The 13,781-nt window shown below is 43.6% G+C and overlaps 1 protein-coding gene across 1 annotated transcript in view; it reads right to left on the bottom strand.

Moving 5' to 3' along the window:
• Positions 1-13,781, bottom strand: part of si:ch73-22o12.1 (poliovirus receptor homolog) — a 46,301-nt gene extending 32,520 nt beyond the window's left edge. Inside the window, exon 1 of the mRNA XM_060064103.1 lies at positions 13,291-13,781. Coding sequence (XP_059920086.1) covers positions 13,291-13,375 — 85 coding nt within the window. The 5' untranslated portion in view covers positions 13,376-13,781. The remainder of the gene's footprint in view (positions 1-13,290) is intronic.

The raw sequence follows: 13,781 nt of genomic DNA, 5'->3' as shown, positions 1-13,781 counted from the left end.
TGGAGCCAAATACAAAACAGCGAAGGAGCAACAATATGTCCTTGGAGTTTGTAATAAATCAGATCTGGCCCATCCACCATGCCTCTATTCCAGATTCCAACCATGGAGAGCTGCCGGTTTTCATTTAAAAATGAGAATCTAATCGTGCCTACTTCGGTACAATGTGATTATATTAAGACTTAATTTCCTCAGTCAAGTAGATTTCAATAAGAGACTAGATGAAGCAGTTTGTTCTTTCAAAGTCTTATGCTAAAGCCTTATGAGCCACTGACTGACATACTGCTGGACTTTCATCAGCAGGAATCCCTGGTTCACTCATAACGACGACTGGGAAACATTACTGTTTATATCATGAGTGTACTTACATCCTGAGTGTAATGGTCTTCAGAGATGAACTGAGGAGATTAAGTGGCAATAAGCATTAGGTGATCATTGCAAGCCAACCTACACAGTGAATACTAATTATTCTAATGTAGCTATGCATAGCCCTGCTCATTTTGACACTGTACAATTTATCCGCTTCAGAAAAGCCTTTTAAAAAGGTGGGGGAGGTTTTGCGGTGCCAGGAGAGACATTACATCTTCTGATTTTGTCTGGATAAAAAGGGTTACCTTCATTTGATATCACCGACTGGCCTGCATTACGGAAATAACCTTACAGCGGACAAAACTGAAGAGAGGAAGAAAAGAGGGCAAGTGACGGACAAAGATGTGAGCACTCCAAGTTCAATATAATAAGAAAACCATTCAATAAAGCTGTCAGGGGGAGACACCAAAAAAGGGCTTCCATCTGAAATGAAGCAGCCAATCCTTTAAGCCAAACCGTGAGTGACGGTCGGTTCCGTCAATCGATCACATCGCTGCCACCCGTGACCCTTCCCCACCTATGCATCCATCTATCCATTCTGACAGACCGTCCACCCATCGCTCTTTCTGCATGCAAATACACCAGAGGAGATAAGGAAAGGGAGGTAAGCGTGAGTTGAGAAAACAAAAGAAAAATAATGCAGAGTCCAGAACAGAGGGGGGGGTATGGGTATGTGTATGTGCGTGTGTGTGTGGTTTCCTTGGAGAGCTGAAGGGGGGAGGAATCATCTGGAAAGAATGAAGAGGAGAGATAAAAGCAGGAGAGGGAGGGGGCACCGACTGGTACAGAGACGAGAGCCTAATGAGTGGACGCCCTACTAGTCAGAGTTGTGATGACGAACGCAAGGGGAGGGGGAGGTAATTGGCCAAGCGGGTAAAAATACATCTTGCAAGAGATATCCTAATCTCTGAGATCTGTAGGATGAAGTGATGGCTGCCAAAAGGAACAAAAAAAAGGGAGGGAAAGCTCAAATGGAGGCAGAGGAAAAGGCTGACCGGGAGAGGGAAATATAGATACAAGACAAGAAAACCACAAGGAAAAAATGACCAAATAAAAAAGTTGGTGGTGCGAGCTGGGGGGGAGGAGGATGGTTTATTTAGAAAGGATGAACAAATGAGAACACTTTGGTTAGTTTAACAAGAAAAATTCTTTGAAAGATACATAGAAACTTTCTCTTCTTCGAGCTATGTCTATTTAAATATGCGTTTAAACTCAGAGACCCATCGCTCTAATTGCGACTGGCATAGCGGTGAGTCCAGCCCCACCTCTCTCCTACTTCCCCACCTTACTCCATCACCCGCTGGTGTTCTTCTGCCGCAAACAGTAAAAGCACACACGCACGCACGCACGCACGCACGCACGCACGCACGCACGCACGCACGCACGCACGCACGCACGCACGCACGCACGCCCGCCCTCCTTCCCCCCAGGAGTGATTGTGGCATGCCAGGGATTAATTCATGAATCACTGACGAGAAAAATCAGCTGCAAGCTTGTTTTGGAGAGAGGTGGTGTGGGTTGGCATGCGGGAGGGAGGGAAGAATAAGTTCCCTCTGAAAGCTTTTAAAAGAAAAAAAAAAAGAGGGAAGGAAGGAAGAACCAGACTGCTCCCAGCAATGAATGAATATAGGAGGTGGTGAGGGGACGATGGAAAGGAAAAAAAAAACCTTAGGGGCTTTGGTGACCGGCACAAGTCAGCAGAGATGCCTTCTCTTGGTCTGTCTGTCCTTTTCGAATTTAATAAGAAAAAACTGTTTTAAGGATGCAGATTGATAGAGCAAAGGGTTGGGATATGAACACGATAGATCCTGCATGACATTGCTGAAATGCTACGTTCTCATAAGCAGATTCACCAAACACGGCTCAGGTCCAACCAGACTGTCAGAGTGAACGGCCAGAAAATGGCTTACATTTTAAGAAAAAGACACTAATCACCCCTTCTCCAGAGGCGCCTTCCCTCTGTGGGAGTGGGCACAATGTCCTTTGATACAGGTGTATTACGCCGAGTCCTTTGATACAGATGAATCATCGGTATGGTGAAGAAGGCACAAACAAATCCTTTCTCAGTGTGTCCCCTGGCACACTTGAATGCCGAGGGGGAGAGGGTGGTCCTAAACAAGGGGGACTGTAAACAATTGCGTCCCAGTATCGTGCTCCCTCCCTGGTTTTCCTGCAGGCAGCGGATATTTGTATGGTTGACAAAAAAGAATAAGAAAAACATAAAAGTGGTACATTACGGTGTATCTTTAGTATGCAGTATTATTTAAAGTAACTAGGGATGGGCGTGAGGAATCGATTACTCGAGTACTCCTTGTTACAAATGAACTCGGTTGGTGTACAGGAAAACTCGAGTTTGCATATACACACACAAACAAAGTTTTCTGAAGCAAATGTATCAATTTTCTGTGCGGCGCCACTAACGCATGCCGTGGGCACAAAGTAAATGAAATGTATCAAATTTCTGTGTGGCGCGTGCCGTGCCATGTGCAGGCACGCCAGAATTCAAAAAGTTAAGAGTTGCGGTTAAAGCAAAGCGCAGCGAAGATTTGAAATACTTTAAAGTAGTAGGAGATCATAAGGTGAAATGTAAAATATGCAAAGCGAAATCGAGCTACCAGAGTACTACAAGTACTATGCGGCAACATATGCTCCTGAAACACAACGGTGAGTTCGGGAAAGCAAACCCGCAGCAACCAAGTGTGTCAGCTATTTTCACCGCCGCAAGACGCAGCTGTAATCCCGGACGAGAAGATCTCAACGCTGAGTATTTCCATAGTCCATTTGCTGCCGTTTTATTTGCATCTTTAAATTATTTGCAATGCTACTTGTTTAGTTTTTGTTTTTTTTAAACCGTTCGACGTGATTTAAATTGTGAGACATATTTATTTTTGTAAGGAAAATGTGTTTTGAACGTTTGCAAAAATAAATAATGAATACTCTGATAACTTTGACTGTTTTGATGGAGAATAAGCATTACATGTTTGGTTGGTAATATTGCCGTTCATCATAGGCCTATTCCTGCTGCAGATGCGTTGCATTCTAAAAATAGATTTGATTAAACGAGTACTCGATTGATCCTCGAGGAATTCCTTCGATCACTCGAGTTTGGAATTTACTACTCGTGCCCATCCCTAAAAGTAACACATTTATTCTCTCAAATTCCTTTTCTTCAACATCACCCGGTTCTGGTCAACAGATGACATGTTTCCGTTATACGACTACTCATCCACCTGTTGAAAGTATTTGATTGTATTTAGTTATAAAATAATCAATGCCAATTGAAAAAGTCAGACCAAATTGTAATTGCCTGTTGTTCACGTTGCTCAGGGCGTCATGGCTTCCTCCTGCCTGCCAAAACGAACCCCATTGAATGCATTAGATAAGAGAATGCCCAGTAACACGATTCAACTAATTATATTTCATTAATGCGGCCGATACCAATAATAGAGCAAAATGGATTTTCTTACACACTGCTTTAAATGCCTAGTAATAGTGTACCACATGTACATAAATATATGTTAAATGCCTAGCAAAAGTGCAGTGCTTAATATCATTACCTATCCGAATCGATGATAACGTCCCTGTTAACCTAATAGTAAGTACAATTTGAAGCTACCAACCCATAGCTATGTGGCTGATTACAACTGATAATGCCCATACATAAGCGATTGATAATGTGGCACGAAACTGGTGGACCCATGCAGCCAAATTATACAAGAATAAACCAGCATGGGAGCGCAGCTCAATGTTAACAATGCAAACTCCTCTCCGCTATCTGACTCATCTTGGTAACGGGCCAACCTCCAGGGCGAGGTCATCAGCAGGAGATCACAGGGGAGTCCTGCACTATCTCCTCCACTGGCAGATAGTAGCTTTAGTGCCATACTTTATAGCCCACAAAAGAAAATGTTTACTTACTGCCAAAACATCACAATCAACGTCTAGAAGCGTTGGCCAGCACTCACTAAATGGCGGTCTTTCTGGAATGGTTACAGGAGATTGTTAAAGAGGGTGATTATGTTTGGGAGGGTGAATGGTTAACAAGCAAAATTAACCATGAAATAAAATGGCAGTGGGAGAAGAATTAGCAATAGTCCAGAACAACCGAAAGCCAAGACAGATGAGGGAACCAGGATGAGAACGGGGTAAAGAAAGACACAGAATTACACATTAGAAGGGAGTGTGCAGGGTGAACTCCAATTACACAAACAAGAGAAAATAAGAACTTGGGCCTTGGGGGAGGTTGGGATTAGAGCAGGGAAATGAGATGTGGCATGGGCAGTTTGTATAGGCTAAACTAGAAACTCTAAGGTTGACAAAGGTGAAAGAGACAGCCAGGGAATTTAACAGTAAGACAGGGAAGGGGTGAGGGAAAGAGTGTGAAAGAGAGGAAACTATTGCGAGGGAGAGAGCTGATTTTAAGGGGTGTAAGAGGACTTGCAGACATTCCAATTACAGAAGGAGAAGCGGAAAATTGATGACTAAGGAAAGGAAGAGACTGGGGGAGAGGGAACGGCGGAGAACAAAGAGGGGGATGAGTGGAGGTAAGGGAGAGGGACGAAGCCAAGAGACAGCAGCTTACCACGCAGATGGATCAATTATAGGGACCAAATTACCAAGGAAAGGAAGCAGGGGCATTAAGGCATGGAGTAAACAGAGACGGGGAGACTGGGTTCATGGAAGAATGTTCCCAGAGGCTAAAATAGATGTTAGGTCGCCGAGCACACCGATAAGGGAGTCCAGGAGGGGAGGAGGAGGGTGTCGGTCAAATGGAGGAGACACCAAAACCCTGGTTTTACAAACAAAATGGTGGGACACGCCGTTTTTTAGCAGCAGGATTGGCAAGGCCTGTTGACAAAACACTTGAGATGGCAACAGCACCAGAACAGGTTACTGCCAGGAGTACACTATGCACATTGCTTCTGGGAGAGTACAAACCTCTCTCCAATTTCAAAGCTACAGGGATATTGTTTCAGTGATCATGTAGTTTGTAGGGCTGGGCGATAAACCGATTTTATCGATTAATTCGAGTGTGTAGCTCACGTCGACTTGTTCAAATGAAAATCGGGTTTTCTCTTCAACATCCGCAAACGCTTCCCTCTCAGCTCCCGTAGTTTGGAATGGGCTCAGCCCTCCCCCCGCACAGAGCGCGCATTTACCAAAGTGATACACAAACATGGCAGCGAGTTTGACAAGTTGTATAGCCTACCACAATTTATTCAATCTATTTTGAGGTAAACATAATTCATTTGAAATATATCTGTGTGGTTTAATAATTCGTCGATCTGTTGGTAATGCCTCGGGGCTCCAGTAGGGGGATCGCACTCCTCTTCCTCATTCAATAGAGTGGCGAAGTCACGCCCCTTCCGGTAGGGCTCATGGGACCTATGAGATCGAAAAATATGAATGGGTGTCAATGGAGAGAAAATAATTATTTTCTGGTCCCAGTCTTTATATGCCCTGGATTACACATATGTTGTTTGTGGATTTAAATGATAATTTTTCATGCAAAGAAAACTAAAAATGTTCGTGAAAAAGTTTGATAATTTTAGGTTTTATGTGAGGCCGCTTTGTGAACTACAGCTCTTCGCTGCTCTCGACGCATATGATATACGTCACCACACCCGCCCTTGGAACTCGGCACAGAGATGGCGATCTCTCTGCCCCACTTCACCGCTTTTTCCAAGGGGAGGATAAAAGCATCGAAAGAGGTGAAAACCATTATAAATCGGGGCACGTGCAGAGTTTCAGTTATGCCGATGGGATGATTGTCGGTCTTCTCCACGCCAGTCGCAGGGAGCGTGACGTCACATACGAGCCGTGTAGTCTTTCTCGTTGTGTTTTCTACAGCCTTTATCTGAACAATTGCACAATAAACGGTCGGTCAAACTCTTTGCATGAAAAATTATCCTTTATATCCACAAACAACATATGTGTAATCCAGGGCATATAAAGACCGGGACCAGAAAATAATTATTTTCTCTCCATTGACACCCATTCATATTTTTCGATCTCATAGGTCCCATGAGCCCTACCGGAAGGGGCGTGACTTCGCCACTCTATACAGACTAGTGAAGGAAAGAGCTGCGTGCGTGTGTGTTTTTCCTCATTCTTCTCCCGTTACTATTCCCTTTCTTAAGGTAATTATTACCGTTTGCAAAACACTGTATATTTATGACCAGTGTTGAAAGTTTGAATGTTATGTTGGCACTTTATCAGAAGTCCTCTTATCATTAGAAATATTTTATGTTTACAGAAATATTTTATATATTTTACATTTTATGTTATGTTACAGGTTACACTGTTTACAATGGCAGGGCCTGCCATAATGCTTTTTTATGTAAATCGATTTAAATCGGAAATCGGATTTTTTATGAAAAAATCTGGGATTTTTATTTTAGGCCATATCGCCCGCAATGTTTTTTTTTCCAAATTATACAATACAAACGTAGCCTATGCCACCTCCAAAGGCTACCAGAGGAGTCCATGCACAAAGGAGATGTGCTTTAATTTCTTCTTCAGATACCTTTTCTAAAAATGGTTTATTCAATGTTTGAAAAGTCGCACTTTGACCTATTGGCCAGTCCGTCATGTTCCATCAGGAAACTTGAACAAAATAAGAACAACAACAAAACCCATGGGTGTCTAAGTGTTTTCAGGGACCTGACTTTATACCCACCACCCACAGACGTGACAAGTCCCCATCACACCAAATTCAATTTCCTCCCCTGGCCGGCTTGTCCACTGCGGATAATAAGTGTGAATTCAATGTGACCTTGTCAAAGTCAGGGGGGTGTGTGTGTGTGTGTGTGTGTGTGTGTGTGTGTGTGTGTGTGTGTGTGTGTGTGTGTGTGTGTGTGTGTGTGTGTGTGTGTGTGTGTGTGTGTGGCAGGTTGCAGAAAAAGCACGGCTCGGTCAAGTCTACGTGTCTTAATAGGTCTGTGCATAGACATGCCGCAAATACAAGGGTTAGAATGTTTTAGTGTGTAGTGTTGGTATGCATTTAAAGGGGGAAGGCATTCTGGTTCCAAAAAGTAATGACAGGGGTAAATATGTGAGGCTGCAGGTTACCCACATGTTTGTCTTGTTGGTTGCAGGTGGATGAGGAAAAGAGACGTGATAGTGTTAAGAAAAGAACAGTGAAAAAGTTAACAGTAAAATAGACTTGAAAGAAGAGCGGCAAAAGGTTGTGATTGGAAGTCGACAGGAAGCAGAGAGGGTGAGAAAGAGATGTTCTCAGTGTTGTCAAGTCCCCAGAGCAGGCCTTTAAATGTTTTCAATAACACATAAGGGCACTGCATCATCCACCAGTCAATACGAGATCAATAACGCGAACCACTGCCCTTCTGCCTTGCACACATTTAGACACATTAAAGGTGACTGCTAATGAGCTGCATGGTGGGGGATGGCCACGCACACGCAGACACGTGCCGAGGACACCGCCAAGGGCCTCCAAGTTAAAGGGCCCGGAGAACTGTACTCTGTAGAGTACACTACAGTGTCTTTCTGTAAATAAAGAGACTAGAGTTGTAGAGGGATTATAGTGGGCTCCCCAGCTATCAATATTAAAAAAGGTCCTCTGCTCTCTTTACCACAAAGAAGGTATTTTTTTGGCGCTTGAAACTGTGTGTAGTGATTGTTAATAAAGCGGTAGAAGGAGGTAGTGCCTCCACATTAAAAATGACCAGGGGAAGTCTTAAGTCTTCCTGGAGCGCATCAATCGCTCTCCGAATCCTCCTTTATCCCCTCTGCCAAGATGCCATGCCGAGGAATTTAAAAGATGATATCATCCTAAACCTTAGAACCAGAAGAACTGCACTGCCCATGCCCCCAATCTAGAACTACACCGGAGGAGATCATAAAGAACCCATCTTGAAGACCATTCAATTACTACTATTACATTTGGAAGAGTGGCTGCTTCAATGAGTCTCCGAATGGCATGTCTGTCCCAAAGGTTCATTTGCAGGAGAGAAAATGGGTTACCTAAAATGTTTGGGTATTTACCTCAAAATCAGCATTGCACCTAGTGATTAAGAGACACAAGGTTTAAGCCTCCGATATTAATTACAGATGCAGGAGAATGTAGTGGTGGAATGTTCGCGTGACTAAGTGACAACCACCACTTCTGCAACCACCGTATGGCGTTATTTCGTTATTTTTCCATTGAAGAATGCTGAAATGAAATAAGCCAGTGCAGCAAATTGTACTGCTTCAAGATATATTAACTGGGAACGTGTCGAAGTGCATTGTGTTACGAGTCTTTTAGCAAACCAAATGTAGGAATGCGAACCCTTGCATTTTGGATAGAAAGTCTACCCCAGAAACTGCGGTCAAACTACCCCATGTATACATTTCTGAAACCCCTCCGCTCAGAAAACCCATTCATCTTAATGACACCTTGGCCTTCTTTCTAACGAAGGCGGGATTTCCATTCGTTTATTTAAAAAAAAAAAAAAAAAAAGGACTGACTCCGTTAATCTGGCAACCCTCTGAGACAAACACAAACATCCCAGTGGGGTGCTCTCAGTGTGACCTCACAGTGGGTCGCCTTTTCTGCCAGCTTGTACAAGTGGGAGGAAGGCGGGGGGGACTAGAGAGAAGCGCTTAAAACCTGGGGAGTGAGCTGCAATGGAGCTGTCCTGTTTTGGCACAGTCAATGCAGGAAAGCCACTATCATTAACTTTCGAGCGCAAGAAACGCATACTTCTCCTTTAACACTGTTTGAATTGAGCAGGGGGTGATTAAAGAAAAACTGAAAGCTGGGTTCGGCGGGCCGAGATAGCAGGGTTGGTGGTGAATGTGACATGTGCTTTTTCAGAGGAAACATTAATGCGTGTGCACACACACACACACACACACACACACTCACATGCGCACACAGAGAGATGGATGATTAATAAGGGGGGGGGTACCCGTAGGACAAGCTGGAAGTCAGATGACATTCCTAATAATGACATGTCAGACTGCAGAGTGTGTGTGGGATTGTGTGGAGAAGTAATTGCACTTGATGGTCTTCTCTTGTTAATAGCAGTGGTTGCGAAGCACTACGATGCAGCAACTGCTGTTCATTGACTTCCCTCCCAGGGGACATCCATCCTGGGTGATAGCATTTGACCTAACTGACAAACTCTAATGATGGTTGACTTTGGGGTTCTGTCTTTCTTAATCAAAACGAGACACAGAGCAAGACAAATTACTTTGACATTTATCGACAATCAATACTTACCTATGTCAACATTTCAAATGTAATCCCTTTTGAACATAAAAAGGAAGGATTACATTGATTCAATTCCATTTAACGAAGCAAGAAGATTTTCCCGTACATCTGTTGAAGTATTCCTAGATTATTTTAATGGAACATTCATTGCTTGATAAGAGGCTCTCCTCCAAGTATCTATTAAATATTTCCGCTTGCCTAGCCTAAATAGAGTAAATACAAATCTGACTTAATCAAAAGGCTCATTGCATGAGCCTTCAAATTAGACTTCACTCCTTGCCAGTTCTACCGTTCCAATGGACCAGTGATATGGTGCAGATCAATGCACCACAAAGTTACCCACCAGTCTCCATTTACACCGCAAAACACACTTTTATGTCTAAATCAACTGACTGATTAAAACAGGGGAGGCTGGTATTGATCACCCTTTACAACAAGAAGACTTTGTCCCAAGAATATCTTCATGCATGAGTGTGTCAGCGCATGTCAAGACCAATGATGCATCCAGGCCCAACGAGAGAACACACACACACACACACACACACACACACACACACACACACACACACACACACACACACACACACACACACACACACACACACACACACACACACACACACACACACACACACACACACCCCTGACCTTTTCACAATCCGTCTGGCATTTACAGGGCCAGTGCGAGAGGGCTAGGACAGATAATCTACATAATGACAGAAGCCCCCTCCACTGCCATTAACACAGAAATCACAGAGGGTCCAGCACCCCTCATTCTACCACCATCACACTAATGAGGTACTAAGACAATCTCTTTTTCACCTTTTTTTTTTCCTCCCCTTCCTTTAGTAGAGGGGGAGACTGAAAATAAGAAATACTTCTCTCCTCACATAATCCATCAATGCCGTTCCATTTTTAAACGACACTGGAGCCAGGGAGGAAGGTTCCAGATGTGTGAAGAAGATTACAATGTTCTTCTAACAAGGAACAAGTATTTATTTAATTGTTCAATAAGGTTGCCATGACCATTTAGTTAACAACACTAGCCTAATTACAAATAAAATAATATTTTTCTTTACTTTCTTATCGGTGAAATCCATAATACTTTTTTTCTGGCTCAGTATCGTCCGCCTAGCAAACTTATGTTGGATGTTCCACTGGTGGTGAAAACAATTCATTTTTTCCAGACAGCAAAGTAAATTGCGAAATAAATATGCTTACAGTGGAGGAGGTGTAATACATATCAGATTGTAACATTTGATGGTTTAAAATTTCCAATATGGATGCTATAAAAATCGGATCCTGTGTGCCATTTATAAAAAAACAATTATTAGATGGTAGGTAAAACAATACACTTTTATGTGACAGGTCATTTTAAAACCACACATTTATTTTCCCCCTGTCTGCCTCCTTCTGTCATAAACAGTAAGGCCTCGAGTCCAAAGGGAAGCAGAGAGAGAGAGGAGAGAGAGGGCATCTGAATAACGAACCAATGACTATCAGCACTCAAACAAAAGCTGTAGACGAGGCAGAATGAAGGGTATCAGTGGAAATAAAAGGTCCAGAGAACAAGGCCTCCTGTATGCGGCGGGGGAGATGGGGGCAGGGCCATGGCGGAAAAGAGTGGCTTCGGAGGGCGGGGGGCTGGGGGGGGCTGGGCTCCTGTCTGAATCTGCTGCCGTGTGATTACAACTTCCAAACTGATCCTGTGAATAGAGCACAATCCCCCCCCCCCCCCCCCCCCCCCCCCCATTTCCTGCACCAGGCCCCAGAGGAAACCACCTGTTTGTGGGCTGGTTGATGCGGCATTTGTTGTAAAAGACTGAGGTTGCTGTATCAAGGTAAAGGAAATAAGGGGCTGGCTTCTATGTGGAATCGAGGGGGGGGAAATATGCGGGGTGGCGGGGCTGAGGGTCCCCCGACACCATGACCCTGCGTTTCCACTGGTTGCTCGGCCAGACAGCCCACCCACCCCCCCTGCACACAGCCTATTCAGCCATAAGACAACACAGGACTGGACACACTGGCCCCTGCATCCCCCTCCCCCACCCCGGCGCTGCCAACTGAAGCCCCCGTCCTTCCTTGATAAAATAGAAAAAAACGTATCCATGGTAACGGGTCAAGTCTTTGTGACCCACATATCAGGCACTCAGAAACTTAATTGGGAGGGGCTTTACAGTGTTATTTCAAAGCCCACCTCCTCATCGCTGTAGATTCCCAGGAGAGTTATATGTGCCCTACTTAATTATATATATTAAAAAAAGACAACAAACAAAAATTTGACAGAACAACACATGTTTAGGCTGATATTAGCATTGAGTGGAAGTTTTAATCAGGAAAATTTAATATTTTCTTGCGAATAAAGACGACTATGCCTCACAAGTCTAATGTTTACGTGAAGTGCCATTTCCCACAAAAAAGGAGCACTGAAATGCATTTTAGCTATTCTGAGAGGTTTATGCAGATATTTCAAATGAAAGAAAGGATAAAGCCATTTCATTTGACCTTGTTTAACAAATATTTTCCCTATTTCTTAAATATGCAAGAATCTATTTTTTTGTTTTTCCCCCTCTCCCTCAGGCAGAGCATTAACTGTAAATGGTTCTGGACATAAAAAGGTCCTTTGCATGAATACATCTAAAGGGATTCATTTATAGTTGTTATAGCTGTTTCAAAACAAACAACCAACAAAAAACTAGAAGTAGACTATTCCTATAGTGCTGCTCGGCCAAAATGTTAGACCTAATTTAACATTGTTGCCCTGATTATCAGGCAAAACATAAATAACCTTAAACAATGACGTAGAAGGAATGTTTAACTCTTTCAGGACAACGTTTATTCATATGCAAATGAGATATGGTGATTTATTTATTTTAATCTTTGCCACATTAATGCATCTTTCCCACCGTGTGCAATGGTCTATTTGCACACAGACGGAAAACATGATCGGGTTCAGAGTTCCTGTTGAACAGAAACCAACAACATACTGGTTGAAGCGGCAATGTTTTAAAATGGCCCACTCACTAGAGCACAACTAACAAAAATGCTTGTGGAAGGTTTGATTTTTCATTTATCTGAATAATTCTGTTCAGTTGCTCAACCCTGGTGTGGGTGACTGTAGGCCTACATTAAAAGCTAAACCTGGCTTCTAATTCCCTCTCCACCGACCTGGAGCTAATAGAGTTCGAGGTGCATGAAAATAAGAAATAACAATGGGGAGGTAGATTAATCAAATGACGAGAATAATTTCAGTTTATTTAGCACCAAGGACACGATATGGCAGGGTCTCTGGTGTCGTTTCTACTCAAAACATCAACTGTTCGCTTACTGACATTCACCTCGCCAGGCACCTGTGAACAACACCTTGCTCCTGGCGGCCACACCTTACCGATACTAAACATGGCGTTGAGTCACCGAAACACAGCCACGCACCAATAACTGCTTATCAAGAATACAAGACCAAGATAAGATGCAATACCAAATCTGAATCAGAGTCACCAAATGATGTTAGCTTTCAACTCTGTAAGAAGAAGGCAAGGTGTTGAATCACCTGGACGTTTAGTTTTAAACCTGTAACCGCCCTGACAGGTGGTTAGTCTGCATCATTTCCGTGTAACATGAAGGGATACGTTTAACATATATAAAATACGACATATCTAGTTGCACATGTTTGAAAGCACCAAACGATTCACAAAATAAACTCTTACCGTGAATAAATAAAAACGTGGCCAAGATGACGAGTCCTGTGTTTCTGGAGGAGCCATGGCAATCTCCAGCGTAATGTCTCGACATGGCGATAAAGTCCCTTTTCAAAAAACAAAAGAGCAGGCAGTCAATGTGTCGGAACACGAATAATGTAGCGAAACCCCTGAACAGAGGACCGACGCTGGAGTATGCGAGTCCAGACTTTTCCCCTCGGCACAACTTGGGAGTACAGGACACCTCAGAGGTCCGACGGAGATTCTCCGCTGCGAGCGTCCTTTACTTTTGTCTCCCTTCTGGTATCGAGTCTGTTTTGAATTGAAATCAAGCAGGTGAGATCCAGCGCTTTCAAAGTGGCTCCTGCACGAAGGGTGAATGTTGTGGGAAACCGTCCGTGCGCGCTCCCACCAACTAGTTCCTCTGAGTCCGACGCGAGCTAGCTCTCTGTGCTGCTGTCCGAGCGGGTGAGTGACGGTGACGGTGTGATGTCATCAGA

The sequence above is a fragment of the Gadus macrocephalus genome, chromosome 11 (genome assembly GCF_031168955.1).
Source record: "Gadus macrocephalus chromosome 11, ASM3116895v1".
NCBI classification, from domain to species: domain Eukaryota; kingdom Metazoa; phylum Chordata; class Actinopteri; order Gadiformes; family Gadidae; genus Gadus; species Gadus macrocephalus.
Note: the sequence above shows the minus strand (reverse complement) of the source record. Positions and strands in the feature narration are given on the sequence as shown.